This window comes from Drosophila melanogaster, chromosome X (genome assembly GCF_000001215.4).
Source record: "Drosophila melanogaster chromosome X".
NCBI classification, from domain to species: domain Eukaryota; kingdom Metazoa; phylum Arthropoda; class Insecta; order Diptera; family Drosophilidae; genus Drosophila; species Drosophila melanogaster.
In genome coordinates this window covers 9,310,178-9,328,349 of record NC_004354.4, presented here as the reverse complement: position 1 = coordinate 9,328,349, position 18,172 = coordinate 9,310,178, and the positions used below count along the sequence as shown (strand labels likewise).

At 47.0% G+C, this 18,172-nt stretch overlaps 3 protein-coding genes and 2 long non-coding RNA genes across 11 annotated transcripts in view; 2 read left to right on the top strand and 3 right to left on the bottom strand.

Moving 5' to 3' along the window:
• The window catches only part of Zdhhc8 (Zinc finger DHHC-type containing 8), a 31,720-nt gene extending 27,878 nt beyond the window's left edge, over positions 1-3,842 (top strand). For 4 of the 6 annotated variants that reach the window (NM_167189.6, NM_001298123.1, NM_001258663.3 and 1 more), the window contains one exon: positions 64-3,842. In NM_167189.6, coding sequence (NP_727339.3) covers positions 64-1,091 — 1,028 coding nt within the window. In that variant the 3' untranslated portion in view covers positions 1,092-3,842. The remainder of the gene's footprint in view (positions 1-63) is intronic. The other 2 variants (NM_001272453.1, NM_001103451.3) reach the window with 1 other exon arrangement.
• A 49-nt stretch (positions 3,843-3,891) lies between these two features.
• Positions 3,892-8,991, bottom strand: c12.2. 2 transcript variants are annotated; one of them, NM_001272452.1, is made up of 8 exons: positions 8,666-8,991; positions 8,483-8,533; positions 7,838-8,265; positions 7,443-7,763; positions 6,812-7,383; positions 4,636-6,747; positions 4,148-4,582; positions 3,892-4,090 (listed from the first exon to the last, which is right to left on the bottom strand). In NM_001272452.1, the coding sequence occupies exons 1-8, from the start codon at positions 8,856-8,858 to the stop codon at positions 3,991-3,993; spliced, it is 4,212 nt and encodes a 1,403-aa protein (NP_001259381.1). In that variant the 5' UTR covers positions 8,859-8,991; the 3' UTR covers positions 3,892-3,990. The 2 variants fall into 2 exon arrangements, with proteins under 2 accessions (NP_001259381.1, NP_652604.2); NM_144347.3 differs by lacking the exon at positions 8,483-8,533.
• Positions 8,992-9,126: 135 nt separating this feature from the next.
• Positions 9,127-10,435, top strand: c12.1. The gene is made up of 2 exons (NM_144348.3): positions 9,127-9,358; positions 9,422-10,435. The coding sequence occupies exons 1-2, from the start codon at positions 9,228-9,230 to the stop codon at positions 10,068-10,070; spliced, it is 780 nt and encodes a 259-aa protein (NP_652605.1). The 5' UTR covers positions 9,127-9,227; the 3' UTR covers positions 10,071-10,435.
• Positions 10,436-11,618: 1,183 nt separating this feature from the next.
• lncRNA:CR46533 (long non-coding RNA:CR46533) lies at positions 11,619-11,971 on the bottom strand. The gene has a single exon (NR_190042.1). It is a non-coding gene; the product is annotated as a long non-coding RNA:CR46533 (long non-coding RNA).
• A 1,207-nt stretch (positions 11,972-13,178) lies between these two features.
• lncRNA:CR44534 (long non-coding RNA:CR44534) lies at positions 13,179-13,665 on the bottom strand. The gene has a single exon (NR_123843.1). It is a non-coding gene; the product is annotated as a long non-coding RNA:CR44534 (long non-coding RNA).
• Between the last annotated feature and the right edge of the window lie 4,507 nt (positions 13,666-18,172).

Here is an 18,172-nt window from a genome sequence, read left to right as displayed (position 1 = left end):
AGTGGTAGCTTTATTTAGAGTGCCAACTGAAATCCTTATGCATCTCCCCTTGTACCTTCACAGCTCTGCAGCAGCAGCAGCAGCAGCAGCAACAGGCGGCGGTACATGCGGCACATCCGCAACATGCCGCTTTAGCGCAGGCGGCGTACGGTGGCAGCCCACAGAGACGCTTCCTCTCCGAGGGCGAACTGGTGCGCCAGGGTGCTGGAGGAGGCGTTGCCGGCGGAGAGTTGTCCTACGCACGATCCAACAATACGGTGGATAATATACGAGAGCTCGCCGGCAGTCCGCAGCGCGGCGTTTACATGTGGAAGGATACGTCGCCGGGATTCACCAACAACGCCGGACAGCAGCAGCAGCAACAGCAGCAGGCACAACAGGTGGTCAGCAGCGGGATTGGCAGCAGTGCGGGCACGCTGTCCAGCAGCGGAGCCGCCGCCGGAGTGATGCCGCATGCCCAGTACATGACGGCGGGCGGAGGAGCACATCCGCTGATTATGACGCACTCGCGACTCCAGGACTACACCATCCAGCAGCAGCAGCAGCAGCAGCAACAACAGGCGGCGGCTGCGGCAGCAGCCTCATATCATCGCTCCAATCCCACGAGTCCCACCACCATGCCACAGGTGTCCGGAGCTGGCCAGAGCTATATACTGCGCTACGGAGGCGGCGGAGCGGTTGGAGCAGCCGGCAGCAGTGGCAGTTTAGCTAGCGTGACAGCCAGTAATCCCGCCACTGGAGGCGGCGGCTATCAGCCGGCATTGCGCGGCGGAGTGGCCGTATTTCCGCCCAATCCTATGGGAAATCAGGGCGGTGGCAATCTGCAGACGCAGCCCTCGCCACAGATCAAGCGGAAACAGACGCCAACGCGACCCATGAGCTTTGTGCGAGCGCTGGAGATGGCCGACTCCATGGAGATGCAGTCACTGGAACAGCAGCAAAACGGTGGCATTCCCGGCAGCGGGTCAGTGGGAAACAATCAACAGGCGGGCGGCGGTGGCGGTGGTCACCTAATGCAGAGCAACGCCTCCAATTCGGGCACTCCGGATAGAGCCAGCATCTACGACATGAACTACGAGATCTCCGTATAACCCGTGGTGGTGCCTGTGCTCCTGATGCCACCCGCCAGCCAAGCTCCGGGGACAGCAGTCGCTGCTCCAACCGCTGCCGTTGCTCCAGCTGCCATCGCCGGTCCACAGCCGCAGGGGCAGTTTTACAATGCCCAACTGGAGCCGGCTGCCTATGCCTGTGTTCCTGTCTTGCCCCTCAAACCGATAAGCAATGGAGTGGGAACCAATAGTCATCAGCACCATCATCATCATCACCAACAGCAGCAGCATCATCATCACCAACGTCCGCACCAGAACATCCACAATCACAACCAGATTCAGAACCAGAACCAGAACCAGAACCAGAACAAACGCAAATTTTCAACCTTCTTTTAGGGAACTAAGGGAACTAGCCCTAGTTCGTGACCTTTTTTTTACGAAATTATTTGGAGTGGAGAGCATGTAAGGGTGTATCTATCTAACTAGAGCTATTTACACCAGATGTGTGTGTATATAAGTTGCACTGCTGTTGTAGCTATTGCTAAACTTTAAGTAATTTTATTATGTAATTTTTACGCTTTGTTATTATGATTTAAATTTTTTTTAATGCACTTTGGAAGACGTTTTACACGATCCGATATCGAAAGAAATTATTTATACGTTTAATGCTTTCTATATATAAATTGATCGATAACGAGAAATTAGAGTGAAGATGGAGATAAGAATATGAGATAAATTAAACACGAGCATGTGGATACAGATACAGTGCGTTTCATGGGTGCAGGTATAGTAATTGGCGAATAAAGCAATTTGCGGAGCAATTCACCGAGCTAATGCCACGCACTGTATTCGCCCTGCCGATCTGCTATATCTATTATACATATAGTACACACATATATGGAAACCTTTTGCAATCAACATGAAAATCGCCAAAATTTGTACGTGTTTGTGTGCGTGTGCCTGACTGTCTGTCTGTCTGTCTGTGTGTCTGTCATGTGTGTGTTTAACATTAGTCTTTATAAATTTATATCTATTTATGCCATATATTGTATATAGGATATGCTACGTCAGGGCCCAGGTGCAGAGAAACTTTTGTCATTTGTGTACATAGGTGTAGAAGGTGGAGGGAGACGGAGGAGGAAACGATTTGTGCTAAGTAACCAGAGATTATATAATGCGTTGGCGAATTTAGCGAGTGTGTCCGGTGGTCCATGAACTCCAGGATCTGGACGATGTCGTATGTATTTGCAACGGGTTGTACGGAGCAACACTCCTAATCTATCATTAACTGTAAATAGAAGCCCGTTTTGTAAGAACTACCTCCCCCTCCTCCCCATTCCGCAGTCCAGTGAAAAGCGAAAGGTTATGTCGTCGACCCGGGTACAGTGCGTTTCGAGGCTGTATGTGCTTGTTTTAATCCCCAATCATACGCATTCAGCAACCTAAGGTTTCATTCGAAGTCATTCTGCAGGTTCAGCAATCCACTTAGTTTCGTACTCAGGACCGCGATTAGAACGAACGAAATTTTGCATTTGTCACATTCACATCTCTTCGCCTACAGCACCGAAACGCACTGTCCCCGGGTCGTCAAACACTCCCAGGCGAGATTTAATGTTTTTTTTTTTTTCTTCCTCATTTACTTAGAATCCGTAAGAGAGCCCTAATCTGGAATCGCGACTTTCGGCGCGTGTAACTTGAATGTCGTCCACTTTAAATCAGTTCTGATTTTCCTGTACATAAGTGTAATAACGCATGAGAATTCTTCGGTTCGGACTACCAACTACGTATATGTGGTTGGGTACGCCTGCTTGCCTTTAATAGGCCCAACTTTGTTGTTATGTTTTTAAGTGAACTTAGCTTTTATACTACCGATCACCGTTGCCCTCGTTTTTCAAGTGTGTTGTTCGCCAAGTGTGTGTGTTCTTGGATCAATTCAATGGCATGTTTCAGCTCGATTGTTTTATTCCTCATTGAATGCATATGCAAAATGCAAGTGGCAAATTTCAAGCGATAATATCTGTAAGAAAGTTAGCTATATATATACACGACACTCGATCGATCGAACGAGAGAGAGAGAATTATACATGTGTAAGGCGATCAATCCCTAATCCGAATCCGACCCTCTTCCTGGCCACATAGATCATGAGAATTGTGCAAGGATCAAAACTTGTATAGACTATGCAGTAAGGTGCGCGACATAAGTGTCTGGAGCAGGCAGTTTCTTCCGTTTTTTTTTTTATTTTATTTTTTTATCGAACATTAACACTTCCAGTTGCAAGGATCTTGGTGGCTAACTTATACGAGTTATACGAGGCTGTTCCCGTCACGAATTTCGCACACCTTATTTAACGGATCAAGAGTATATATTATACACACGTATATTTAAGCGTTTTTTGCTAACACATTAATTCATGAATTTGCAACAATATTTAATATAAATACAGAAATGCATATACAAACGAAACAAAAAAAAAAAAGTGAAGAAAAATCATTAAAAAACAAAAGTGTAATGTAAAATGTAATGTGAATGAGAAGGGAATGAAATTGTTTTAGATTTTTATACCAAATTTAATTAATGTAAAACCACGAATTGTTTATTTTTTTGTATACCCCGTAATCCCCGTCAGAATGCGAGAAATCCCTGCCAGAGAAATCCTCGAGTTCGAAATTGTTTTTTTTTTTTTTTTTTGTATTGAATACTTATGTAATTTGTAAATTATATGACAAGTAATCAAATAGCAAGCATAAACAGCAAGGCAATTAATAAACAATACAAATAAAAATGCAAAACCCAATCGATGTTTTCTTCTACACTCAACTACTTTCAAAAACCGAAAGTGCTAGACAAAAATATAGATTTATTATAGACTCAATTTAGGCTTAACAATAATTGGAATTATCAACACAGTGTTCAACATAAATCCTAATCCTAGAAATTGCACTAAAGCAGCGAGGAGGTGAAGATCTGCTGCAGGATGTGAGGTAGCTTGGTGAGGTCCATGCACACGAAGCTCTGACCAGCCGGCATTTCCGCATTGATTCTGGAAAGGATTAGATATAGCGATAGTAAAGATAGAAAGCTTACAAATCAAACTTACTCATCCGCCTCCTCGGCCAGACTGCCAATGAAGATGGCATAGCCCTTGACCTTCGGCTCGCCCCGTTTGAGCGCCATAGCCAGATCCTTGGGTGCGATGCCATAGCGCTGCAGATTGGCATCGCTGAGGACCACAACGATGGCATTGTCGTAGTCCTGCTCTGCGCCCAGCGTCGAGCAGGCCTCCCGTGCCGCCTTCACCGTGGAGTCACCGGACCAGCAGAACTGCGAGTGGGCGTGCATCATGCGAATGGCCTCGAAACGCTCCTTGTCGTTCTTGGGCGGACTGCCCGCGGTCACGAACGGAATCTCCCAACCCTCGCCGCTGTGGCCGATGATGTCGTAGACGATCTTCTTCTCGAAGCCCTCAAAGGCTTCCATCACCATGACCACGGCCTCCAGCTGACGGTCCAGTCGTCCATCGTAACCATTGAACCTGAAAGATGTGCGGTTAAATGGGTGTTCCAAGGATATCGCCATCACGCTTACCTGTACATCGATCCTGATACATCTACGACCAGCTTAAGCCTATTGGGTTTCTCCTGGACATGATCCGCCCAGGGATTGGCCTCCGCCCGTCGCCTATAGATGTTCTTCTCGCCGGTGATGCCCTCCACCAGGCGCGTGTCATCCAGATCGCCGTGCGTTTGGTACTTCTGCCACTGGCGCTCCTTGCTCTTCGTTTGCATGGCCTCCAGGACGGCCTTCAGTTGCTGAACCTGCTTGCGATTGGGTTCGCTGAACTGGGCATACAGCTTGTGGTCGTGGGCGGACATCTTGATCTCTTTGAGCTTGTCCTCGAACGCCTTGCGATTCATTTCACGTGCTGCCCGCTTGATCTCCTCGGGCACATCGGCCTTCTCCTCGTCGCTCAGCTGATGGACCTTGTGGCCCTTGTCCAGTCGGAATGGGCCACCCTTGCCGCCCAGTCCGGCGGTGTCACGACCACCACTGCCACCAGCCCACGTGTTGCCACCGACATGCGGTTCGTTCTTGGGATCTAACTTGCCGAACTTTGGACCGGAGACGCCCAGTCCACTATGCCGATTCACGGATGCCTGCAGGATCCTTTGCTTCCTTATGGCCTGGATCTCTTCCTCGGCGTAGGATTCGATGCCGTGCTTGGCCAGCACTTGGGTGACCTGCTGCAGTGCCTCCGGTTGATAGCGATCGAAGTCGAGCACATTGCCCACCACCTCGGACATGTTCTCCTCCGGATAGCGTTCCAGATGCTTCACTATGCTCACCACTTCGCGGGTGGAGTACGGATAGTTGAGCATTCCCTCGTCAGCTAGAGTTCGCAGTTCACCAAAGGCATTAACCAGGGTGCGTAGCGTTTTGATGGGCACCTTCGGTCCATATTGTTGCAGTAGGAAGATCTCGGATTCCGGATCGGGATTGCTAATAGCGTGGCAGCTGAAGACATCACCAAGCGCAGCAAAGAAGTCGTTGCCCAGGAAGGGGAAACCCGGACGATTGGCCAGGACTATAAGCCGGAAATCGGGATGGGTTTCAATCGAGTTGGGCACCCTACCGCCTTCACCCGGTGGCACAATCCTCCGGCCATCGGCCAGCACCATCTCGCCACTCTCCACCAGAGTTCGCAGTATACAGGTGACATTCACTGGCGCCTTATCCGCCTCGTCCACCACAAGAACATGACCAGTTCGTACAGCTTGGACCAGGGCGCTGTCCTCGTACGACACCTGGCCATCCTTTAGAGTCGCCTGGAGCGTCAGACTGTGCACCGTGGTGTCCCGATGCAGCTGGATGTACTCGCGCGGACGCTGCATTAGTTCCAGAAGGCGATCTACAAGCTTGTTCTTGCCAACTCCCTGATTGCCAACCAGAAGGAGGTGCTCGCCGATGAGGTAGTCCTGCAGCAGACGCTCCAGCAGCTGGACATGCTGCGGCATCTCGTAGAACAAGGTGTGCGGCACCTTGGATAGCTGCGCCTGAGTCGGATTGCCCAGTGGCCAACGGGTGGAGCCGATCCGCAGCGAGTTATCCTCCACAGCAATTTGATTTTTTTTGCTTTTCAGCTTAATCTCTCGCGGCTTTATGCCCACCTGTTGGATGGCCTGTTCCAAGGCACCCCTCGACAGGGCCGGCATAAATCTGGCCAGGAAAGTGTTCTGCAGCATTTCGTGCACATCGCTGAGCTCACTCTCTGGATAGGCCGCCAAACGGCGGGCCAGCTTGAGTAGTTGCCGAGTGGAGAGGGTGCCCGCCAGTCCCTGGAGCAGCGGATCCTGTGAAGATCTCAGCAGTTGGGCCAGTTTCAGCAGTTGATCCATACCAGCAGGTAAATCTCCACCACACAGCTGCGCCAGCAATTCCGCCTCTTCGCTCTGACGCAAGGGACGCAGTTCTTGGTAGAGAAACAGGCTGAGCAGCTCGGGTGTCAGCCAGCTGGGTTGTCCGCCGCCCAGACGCGGTGGCTCCGCCAAGGCCACCACGCGGAAAGACTCATGGATGGGTAGAAAACCAAGTTTACCTAGCTCTTCCTTGGAGAATCCCTGCTGTAGCAGTGCCTGGTAGCGATTTGCGCCCAGAAGAGTGGTGCCATCACACAGCTGCAGTTCCCGATCGTGGATGAGCCTGAAATGGGACATTTTTCATAGAATATATCACTTTAATGAAGCTATTTCTATTTCTAACTCACCGCTGCAGAACGCTGGCCGTGCTCTTGTGTAGCCGATGCAGTCCATTTAGAACCGCCACAGATCCCGATTTGGCAGCTCGCACCAGTGGTGAGTCCCTCCATACGGTGTCTCCTTGGGGACTTGTGATACGCTGCTGGACGATATCCCTGCTGGTCATGTCCTCGTACAGCATCATGGGCTCTGAGGTTTGCTGCAGGAGGCGGAGCAACTCCTGGGTCAGCGTCAGCTTGCCCACACCCTTCTCGCCCACGAGACACACATCCCCGACAGCATACGCTTGCAGTAGACTGGCGAGAGCTTGCCTCTGATGCGGTAGATCGACAAAGTAGGTAGAAGCCGTAGGAATCTGGCCTTCAGGCAAATTTAGCTGCAATTCGTCCAGTTTTATGTGGATCAGGGAGTTTTCCTGCGACTGTGCTTCGATTTTTTTGATGCTCGGGCTGGGCACCAGTTGAATATCCAGCTTCTTGAGTAGCTCCTCGACACGCTTCTTCTGGTCGGGCTTCAGCATGGTTTGATATGGATAAATGCGACTGATGACGTCGTGCAGACTCAGAGAGGGATTAGCCGCCTGAAGAAGCAGAAGGAAAAGTAAGTATTTTATACGGAAATGTGAAGGGGTACACCTACCAGCATCTTGACACCCAATGCTAGATTGTGGATGGGAAAGTCGGGCAGTTGGAGCACAGGATCCGCCTGCTGCAGGGTCAAGGCGAAGGTGAGCAACTGCTTCAGCTGCTCGCCGGGCACAGAAGGCGCCTCCTGCTGCAGTTCCTCGTACAGCTCGCCGTACGAATATGTGGTCACGTTGCGGGACTGGAAGCGGGAGCGCAGCGGTGGATCCAGTGGCGTGCCCTTGTACTTGTGGGTGGGCAGACCCAAGGCTACCACCCGGAATTGCTCCGATACGCGTAGCAGACCCCATTCGTCCAGCTGCTCCCGCGAGTGTTTCTAAAACAAATGAGAATGAGGATTAGCAAGCTTCAGAGGACTAGGAACGTGCACACAGGAAACAGCTAACATACCTCTAGAAGTTTATCGTAACGCTCCGGCGACATCAGGAACTTGCCGCTCTCCAGGTGCATCTCGCGATTCTCCAGCAGATTGTTTAGTATGGGCAGGACATTGCGTTCCGCGTGCTCCACTCCATCGAGGACAAGAACTCGGCCATTGAGCGCCGCTCGTACGGCTCCCTGATCGTGGAAGATGGCCGCCCTGTCGTTGATTTCACGTCGCTGCTTCAGATCGCTCTCGGTGGTGTCTCTGCTGAGGGCCACGTACTCCACCTCGCGCTGCGTCAGCTCCAGGAACTGCATGGCCAGCTGGCGGCGCAGCGGACCCGGTTGCCCCAGTAGAAACATGTCCTGACGCAGTGCATCCTTCTGCAGCATCCAGCGCAGGTGGTGCAGTGCTGATTGCGACAGCTGAAGGGTGCCATCCGATGCGTATTTCACTATCGGATTGGATGGATACAAGAACGAAAGGTTCGTGTTAAAACATAAATCATTTGGTCCTCCAAATACAGAGTTTATTAAGTCTCGAGTTCGGATAGCTTGTGCCTCATATAATTTGTCGATTTGGCCAATTATGAAATATAGCATGTAGCTTGTTTTCACATAGGAATTTTCTTGAGATTATAGTGGTCTTTTCTCGATGACCATGAGTTTTACATTCATTCCTTCGCTTTAGATCCGTGGTCTCTTTAATCCTTGATGTGTCTGCTACTCAAAGATGATATAATGACATGATATAATGATAATGATGAAATAATTCTGCGGCACCAAGATCTTTATGTTGACCTTTGCACTGTCCAGAGATCTTGGCTTCCCACTTCCCGGCATCCCCCTGCTCACCGTATTGCTGCGGCACCAGTTGCGGATCCTTGGGCTTGCGCAGCCGCACGCTCACATCGCCGATGGTCAGGCTGTCCTCCTCCGGCTGATCCTTGCCAGCAGTCGTGCTCGCCCAGCTTCGTCGTGGAATTCTTGCATTTCGGAGGCTGTGATGCAACAGGTGGCCGCTGCAGGCGCGCAAATTGGCCAGCATGGCCGTCGGTGGGGGATGGATAGCAGGGGGTTGGCTAAACTAAACTTAAAATCGCTTCAAGTTGCCGAAAAGTTTTGTTTTTCAGCGTTTTTTTGTTTGTCGGATAAAACGGCGGTGCTCCGCGCGTGTTTACCGTAACAATGCTGCCCATTGGTGCGCACAGCTGATGTTCCAGTGATGCCCAGCAATAGCCGCCCTTATCACGGTTAAAGTCCGCACTAAGCGTGTATCGAAAGGCCTATCGGTCAGTGTGACCGTGGTACGGCTCGATTATTGGTACTGTTGATACATCAAACAAAGCACGCAGTTCGGAAATTCATTTCACTTTTCATCAATTTAACAATTAAACGCATAACTAGCTAGTTGAAAATGACCACAGCAGCGCGTCCGACCTTCGATCCAGCCCGCGGAGGATCCGGTCGCGGCGAAAAGGATCTGAGTGCACTGAGCAAGCAGTACTCCAGTCGCGATTTGCCAGGCCACACGAAACTGAAATACAGGTAAGGATTAATAGTAGCCCACATAACAATTTCCTTGTCTAACGAGAACTTGTGTTTGCGCAGGGAGACTGGCCAGGGCACCAGCGATGAGAACCGCAACCGTGACTTCCGCAAGGAGCTGGAGGAGCGCGAACGTGAGGCGCGCTCCGGAACGGGAGCCACTTCGTCGTCGTCGGGCAAGGCACTGCCCTCCATTGTACGCAAGGCGATTGAGGCGAACAACGCCGGCGGTGGCAGCAGTGCCGCAAAGCGTTCCAAGCCGGACGCAGGGCAGCAGCAAGCGCAGCAGGCGGCTCAGCAGCAGGCCGCCAATATGGACGCCGATGAGCCGCTGGACAACGATAGCTCCGATTCGGACAGCGATTCCGATGACGATGATGCCGCCCTGCTGGCCGAGCTGCAGAAGATCAAGCAGGAACGTCTGCAGGAGACGGCGCGTCGCGAGTCGGAAAAGAAGCAGGAGGACGAACGCATACGCATGGAGAACATCCTGTCCGGCAATCCACTGATGAACTATGAGCCCGGCACCGCCGCCTCGGCAGCGGGACGTGCCTCTGGACTGGGCGGTGATCTAAAGATAAAGCGCCGCTGGGACGATGATGTGGTCTTTAAGAATTGCGCCAGATCTGCGCCCGATAAGAAGACGCACTTCGTCAATGACGCCCTGCGCTCCGATTTCCACAAGAAGTTCATGGACAAGTACATTAAGTAGGCAGCATCTGGGACTCGCTCTCAAGTTTCAGCCGCGCTCTTTTTTTGTAATAGTTTAAGTAAAACAATTGTCAACCCTCTTTGTCCTTTCACCCCTCCCCCCACAAGCTGTTCATTAAATTTCGTATTTTGTAAGATAACTCTGATATCCAATAATCATAAACAATCTTTCTAAGCTAAATACCGATTGGTTTCGTACGTAGCAAACTGACCATTTTGTAAGGCATTTGCTTTTTAAGTTTTTCAGTTTTCTTTTGAACAGTGAATGATAAATTTCTTTAAACGAGAAACATATTTTTTAGTATGTATAAGATCTTTCTTATGTAATTAATTTTTGGAATAATTAAATGGAATGCTAGCCAGAATAGTTCCATAGGCGATTGGTTTATTGCTTTGTATACTTTGTGTTTGGTTAAAAATCCAAATAAGAACCTACTCATACACTCATATTATTTAGCAATTCGTATTGAGGTCGACTTTATTTGACGAATAGGCACTTTGGGCCATCTTCCTTCTGCGGGCTGTGACCCAATGACTGGCGGCTGACCGCGAGTGGAAGTCCGAGTGCGAAGGGCAGGAACCTTAACCAAAGTGTGAAACCGCAAAAAACATCGGTAGCCGGTCGAGGGACAACAGCAGCAGCCACCAGAGGCGGCGGGCCAGGATGTCAAGGGGGGTCAGGGTCAGGGAAAAGGGTAAGCGCTGGAAAGAGGGGCGAGAGGGGTAGCTGCTACGTGAGCGCACGAAGAAGTGCCCAAGAAGCGCAGGAAGCCCAATCATCATGGCGATCAGGGCAAGGGCAATTGTCGCTGCTGATGAGGCACGAAGCAAAATCAATTTGCCCCAAGGAGCCGGGCCAAGCAAGCGCAGAATAACTTGGTCAATTACGCCGAGAGCTACACTGCTCGAAATGCAGGTAAAACATTAAAAATTAATTTTACAGCAGCTGCATAATATCCATCAAATTTGATTGAAAAATGCTTAGATGGGCAATGCGCAAGAATACCTGTACAAATTCTAACGCACTCTGTTTATTTCTCATTTAAAAGTTCAAAATCGAAGTGATAATTGTTTCCAGTGCAGCAGAAGCCACTGCGAATGCAAATCATCCGGTGGGTCTTGATTTCCACGCCTCTTTAATGCCCCGCACGCGGCCTGCGCCATCTGATGATCTGAACTCCGACTTTGTCAATGAGCCCACGTTCCGCCTGCGAGTTCGAATCTAAATCCCAACCTGAATCTTCATCCGACTGGATGCCTGCCACCCCCCCTTGGCGCTGGCAGGGATCAGTGAGTGGTCGCGACCCCGCTCCCAAAAGTTGACGAACGCTCAATTTTACGCTAATTCGATCTGAATCAAAATCAAACAAAATTAGCCTGCCCATAGCTGGCAAAAGCGATGATGATCCGCGCACACTAGTCAACAAAGTTTGGAAACATATGGAATGGAGTGAAACTAGGGGTATTTATGAATAAGATAGAAAGAACAGTTTTGGTAAAATAGTTCCATTCATTGCCAGTTAATAATAATAATAATAATAAACTATATACTTAATGATTGCCATTAAATTGTATGACATGTTTATTTTGAATATTTTATACTCATAAATCATAGATTCATGGTGGCATTCAATGCTGCTACTTCTATGCAGAGTTAACTTAACTTTGTTGCCCAGTGTTCTCTGTCTTATGATTGATAATGATGATTAGCAGTATCGGAATGATGATGCCGCTAATGGTAATCATGATGATTGTTGCTATTACGCTGCCTGCTTCTGATTTTGATTCATATTTCAGATTCTGATTCCTTAATCCGTCCAAAGTCCGTTGTCTGGAGTTTTCAGTTTGCAGGTTGCAAGACGCAAGTTGCAAGTTGCAAGTTGCACATTGCCATCCTCCTACGGTGGCAGTGAGGCAACGAATGCCGAATCCCCGACTCCGAATGAGCGTAATTTATTTCCTGTTTGGCATTATGCATCCCCATTATTTGTGCATTCATCAAAAGAGAGAGACGACGGTCCGTCGAGTTGGGTTCAGTTCGTAGCCAATCTGCATTCAAGCTGCCAATGCACTGGGAGAAAATAATGTGCAGAATATATGTAAGATATTTCATTGCTGGAAGCAATCAGTTATTTAAGTTCTTAAATGGGTTTTATAACCTATGAAAAATATGATTCGCTGAATTCTTAAGATATAAACATAACTATCTATATTAAACATACTTTCTTTATAGTACTTAAGGTAACCAACCAAATTTTTGCTCAGTGTTCCGCGATGTTGCTGCTGCTTTTCGGTAGTCGCCGCGCGCTAAATTGTGGCCACCGAACGGGGGGCAAGCAAGTCAAGACTGGAGGAACCTGGTCCTCCGCCACTGGTCCACTGGTCCACTGGCACTGGCACTTCCACGTCCACGTCCACTGCCATTGCCACTGCCACTGCCACATGGCCTATCAATTGTCAGCAATTTCGCAACTGCATAAACTTGAAAAGAGCCCAAAAAAAAAAAAAGCGAACAAAAAATGGTATAAAACGCGAGTAACTGCATACAAGCCAGCGACCAACTGCATAAATATGGCGACTGGCGGCCGACGGAAATGGCCGTCGCGGTTGCAAGTGACAAATAGCTGGGACTCAAAAGTGGCGGCAACAATGGGTTAAGGGGCGCGGTAGTGTGGATGTGGGCGTCACTGAACCGGTTGACCACCAAATAAAGACCGCGAACATATGTTTCTGGCCGGCGAGAATATGGCCAACACCAAAAGGCTGCCGCCCATTTGACCCCGAAAAATTATTGGAAGTGCAATGCGATTGAACAATCTCGTTAGGCAAATAATAAACATTACAATTCAAATGGTTATATGTTATTAGTCTAAAATATTACTCACAACTATCTATGTATTTGAATTAGAAGATGTCTTAAATTCATACTATGATGGTTCTATAAAAATGTCATAAAATAGGTATAGTATATTGAAAGACTTTAAATTTAAAAATTATTATAGCTATAACTTGTGATCCTTAAATTTGTTATCCTTCTAAGCATATAACTTTTCTTGTATAGCAATACATTAGCTTTAAACTCAAAGGACATCCTGCTAATAGCCAAATTGCCATCCTAACTCCACAAAAGTATGCGATTCAATTTCCATTGCAGACAGGCAGCAACATCGGTTGCACTTGCAGCAACATGCAGCAGCAACAGCAGTACATGCAACCAACAGCAACACGACCCGAGGTGGCGACACTTTATTTAGCTTTAAAATTTTATGGAATGCAAATTTCACTCAGCTGTTGCTCCTGGTGTCGATGGTTTGTCCTGGGACCTGGTCAGAATCAATCGGGGATGAGTTGCGGAACAAAGGACAAAGGACTCGGCTGCAACTGGAACTGCACAAACTGCAACTGATGCTGCATAATTTAGTTGACCAATTTACACTGCAACCGTTGGCCACTGAGTGCAACCGGAAATGCAGGCACCGAAAAGGCCAAAGCATTTTTGCGGCCTTTCTGTGTGTGTTTTTATTTTCATACTTTTTCCTTTTTTTTTTTTAAATCTCGGGCCGACCGCCTGCACTTGACATATTTACTCGCAATTGGCATTTGTAAGTCACGCCTGCTTAAAAAGCGTAAAAAGAGGGGCACAGAATCAGAAGACCCAAATCACTTAAGGTTTATTTAGTGGGTAATATCTATTTGTAATGGATAAGGAAATAAGTATCAGCAACTTGACAATGGACATTGCACTATTTTAAACAATAATTTATTCAAATATTTATTATGCTAATCGTCTGCATCCATCTAAACCCTGTTTCTACTTGCACCACAACTTTGCGAATCTTGTGTGGTGACCTGGAGTGGTGACCCCACCTCAACAGGGAAATGCAACAGTGCGGTAACCTCGATCTGAGAACTGATCAGGGTTTTTGGCCCGCCGCTGCAAATGCACACCAAACAAACTAAGTACTGGGCTAACAAGATTAAAAACAAATTTTGCTGGGTGCACTGACAAAAATAAGGAACATATGTACACAACTAGAAATTGCAACATATCTTTTCTACAAAATGCTCATATAGATGTAACTGTTTAACTGTTTTGAGCAGCTAATTACCAGTACTAACGATCCCTATCACTTTCTGGAGGATTTTGGAAAATTAATTTTTTTGTCAATTTTTGCATTTTTTGTAAGGGGTAACATCATCACAATTTGCAAAATATGGCCAAAAAATAGAATTTCCATTTTTGAACACAATTAAATTGGAAATTTAATTACGAGCTGAACGAGGTATGACATTCTATATTATGACCGAAAATCGTAAAAACGGATTATGCCAAAAAGTTGATATTTACAAACGGAATTTTCGTCATAACTTGGCCAAAAATGCTCATATAGATGTAAGAATAACTGTTTTTAGCAGCTAATTACCAGTACTAACGATCCCTATCACTTTTTGAAGTTTTTAGGGAAATTAATTTTTAGGTCAATTTTCGCATTTTTTGTAAGGGGTAACATCATCAAAATTTGAAAAAAATGTCAAAAAAATTTAATTTAAATTTTTGAACACAGTTTGATTGGAAATTTCATTACGATCTCATCGAGGTATAACACTTAATATTCAGACAATTATTTTTAAAGTTGTGACAAAAAAACTGATTATTTGATGGCCGAAATTCGGAAAAACGGATTTTGCCAAAAATTCGAAAATTACAATGGGGATTTTAATTATAACTTGGCTAAAAATGGTCGTTTAGACGAAAGAACAGCTGTTTTGAGCAGCCCATTATCAATACTAACAACCCCAATGAGTTTTTGGTGGATTTTAGGAAATTAATTTTTGGCTCAATTTTCTCATTTTATGTAAGGGGTAACATCATTAAAAATTGCAAAAATTGACAAAAATTTTAAGTTTCCAAATTATTGCCCAAATCAATTAGGAATTCGATTACGAGCCTAACAACGTATGCCATTCCCAATTTGGGCCATTATTTTCATTGTTGTAGTTAAAATTCTGCAAAATCATCTTCAGAAGTCGCTGTTCGACTGATAATGTCAAATAAATGCTAACTTTTCTATTGGCAGCAGGCGAAATTAGCCATTGGCAGGACGAAACTTTCACGCAATTAGAAGTTATGATCCTATCCTATCATATTTTTCGAGTGCACTCCCTTTACGCACACATGTCGTCATTTGGCGGACGTGTGGCAGACGCATATTTCCGCAGGGAAAGGAGCAGGGAGGCGCTGGACGGAAACCAGGACGAAACTCAAACCCCAACTCGAATGGAAAAACCAGGACATCGATGGGCCATTGACTGGTCGCTAATGCTAATGCTTGAGCAGATCCAGCAACAGTTGGTTGAGTATGTGGATGCAATGGGAGGATGTGGACCAGGTGAACCAGGTGAACCAGGTGGACGGTGGACCGGAAATGCGGACGCACGAGAATGCCGAAGGTGAGGAAAAACTAAAAGCTCATTTGCAGCTACTTCCGCTGCTAAATGAAAATGCATTTCCTGCTTGGAAAAGCGTTTAAGGTCACTAATGGTGGGTGGCTGGGTGGTGCCACCACCGCTTTTCCACATTTTCCAGGAAAGCCAGGTGGTGCAGCAGCATCTAACGGCCGGACTCTTGTGTTGTCTGTGACAGCAAATTTTTATGCAAAATGTTGCGACATCTGTAAATGATTTGCTGCCATTAGAAGATGGAGCGGATGGAGATTCCACGCCCTGGATACCCTGGTCGATGGTGCACCAGTGGTGCTGCCCCCCATCCGCCATTCACATCGCCCACTTTCGGTCGGTTAACTACTTCCTTTGCCTCGGTCACACTTCCGGCCAACGGCAAAAGTCACCAAATGCTGTGGGCATCCTCCTCCGGGGTACTCTTTTCGCCGCCAGGAGATGGAGATGCAGATGAGATGTGTTCCCCAATTGGAGTCGGTGGTTGGCCGTTGGAGTAGGAGCAGGAGATGGAACCAGAGATTTCGATTCGAACTCAGATGCAGATGCAGAATCCAGAGGAACCTATGTGCCGGCCGCAAAATGCGTTCCAGTCGCATCTTCCGGACTGAAAAAGGGGGCTCAAGAAAAAAGTGCAGAGGCCTATGGAGCTGAATTTTGCATAACGACTACTGCATACCCTTCGAACCATGAATGTAAGTACTAAAATGATATTATTAAGCTTAATGGGAAAAATTTAACAATGATTCCTTGATCCATCCTACCACAATATAAATTATTTAGCCTATGTCGGCTCTAAAAACACTTTAAATAATGGTAAATACCTAAATACATAACAATCTAATATCCTTAGAATAGAGCGCAATATTTGGACACTCTCTTTACTTTGTGAATTTTTCGCAGCCCGAGGGTCTCGGCCAGAAACTCCTGCTCCTTTTTCGAAAACTGGCTTGCCTTCGCCCGGCACCAGTGGCCATTTAGAGTGAGAAATTGACCATTAAAACAGACAGCTACACATGTTGACAAAATGCGAACGCGACTCGGAAGGGTGCCGGAGTTTTTAGGACGGCTGACCGAATGCCCCAACTCCTGGCCAAGGATCTGAGGTCCTGGCTGCTGGGGCTCACGGATTCCAGGGCCCAAGTGAATCGTTGTCGTTGCCAAGTGCTGCAATTCTCATTGCGATAATCAAATTGTAGGTTTCGTTGTCTGCACACCTAAACGGAGTTTAAAAGGTTGGAAGAGAGGGTGGCGGGGGGTGTTGCTGGTTAGAAGGGGGTCGCCACTCCGATGGGTGCAAGTGCAACTGCCGGTGCATCCGGTGCCTTTTTGCATTTCCAAATGGGGGCCACACTTGGGCCGGGAAATTGGCGAAAGGAGCCACAGAGAAGGATAGCAAAAGTCATCGCAGGATTGCACTACACTGCGAGAAAACTTCAACTGAAACTGGAAAGTAATCTGGAAAGTAGAGAATCATTGTTCAATAAACTATGTACAACCTAAAAACTTTTAACTACCCAGTATAATTAAAATAAGTTTTTATTAGAATATATTTCTTTATGATGGCACTTCCATTTTTTTTTTTTTCAGTGCACCGAATGGAGGAGCCCTTGCGAGGACAGTGGACCCTTTTGCATCTATTATGTGAGCCAATAAATAGAGGTAGTTAAGAACCTTGCGGTTTTGGGGCTCACTTTTCAATTTGAAAAATGCCCTTCGGCCAATATCGAAAAACCCACCTCCTACCCCCTTTTTTCTGCGCCCACCTGCTCTCCTTTTTGGGATAATAATAGAACATTTACGGCCTGAATTCAAGGAATTCACACGCTTCCACGAATGTGCGAACGTAAAAACCGGGCTAACAGTGGGAATTCTAGCGCATCGCAAATAGGCGGAGTCGGGTCAAAAGTTGTGAAAACACTGGTTAATATTTTGTAATTGTGTAATGCTACTTTTTAAATAGTTAGTACTCATCATTAATAAGCATTCATATCACTCATACGCAGTGTTGTCTAAATGAACCACTTGGGCTACAAACGGCTAATAGGTTAACTTATGCAACTCTCTTAAATTCCCAATTATTGGGTATTTTTGTAGCAACAATACGCCAGAACAAAAATACCACTCGTTGTAGTTGCTTTTTCCCAACGCCTCGGAGTTGAAAAATAAAACCCCCGATTCGAAATTATTCAGATGACTCAATGTGGCACGCGCAACTGGCAGTGACAGATTTCAGCAGGGCAGCTACAAACATATATATATATATATATATATATTGAGTTTCCATCGGTTATATCAGGTCGAGATAGAACTAACCTACCTCTACAGAGAACTCTTCTCCGAATCTTGGCATCCAATCTACCGGCTAAATCCCATTGCTCTTGGCCCGAATCGAAACGAAACGAAACGAAACGAACCGGAACCGGTTTGTTGGCTTTGATTTATGCTCGTGAATGGGCCAATATCGCGAGGTGAGAGGCCGCCAAATTGGCAATCTCTATTTGGCTCCTTCGCGGCTAACCCGGCGATACCAACGATTCCAAAACGCCAACTCGCCTGCGGTTGCACCAAATATCCTGCGTTAATTGTTAATTTGCATTGTTGCTGCACTGCGAGAAATGCGCACTCACCTTATCACTTTTTTTC

Excerpts from the sequence above, each read along its gene's own strand:
- c12.1 (NM_144348.3), top strand. The coding sequence starts at position 9,228 with ATGACCACAGCAGCGCGTCCGACCTTCGATCCAGCCCGCGGAGGATCC. Across the intron at positions 9,359-9,421 it reads CACACGAAACTGAAATACAG|GGAGACTGGCCAGGGCACCA; the intron begins GTAAGGATTAAT and ends GTGTTTGCGCAG.
- c12.2 (NM_001272452.1), bottom strand. The coding sequence starts at position 8,858 with ATGCTGGCCAATTTGCGCGCCTGCAGCGGCCACCTGTTGCATCACAGC. Across the intron at positions 6,748-6,811 it reads ACGGCCAGCGTTCTGCAGCG|GCTCATCCACGATCGGGAAC; the intron begins GTGAGTTAGAAA and ends GTCCCATTTCAG. Across the intron at positions 4,091-4,147 it reads CTGGCCGAGGAGGCGGATGA|AATCAATGCGGAAATGCCGG; the intron begins GTAAGTTTGATT and ends AATCCTTTCCAG.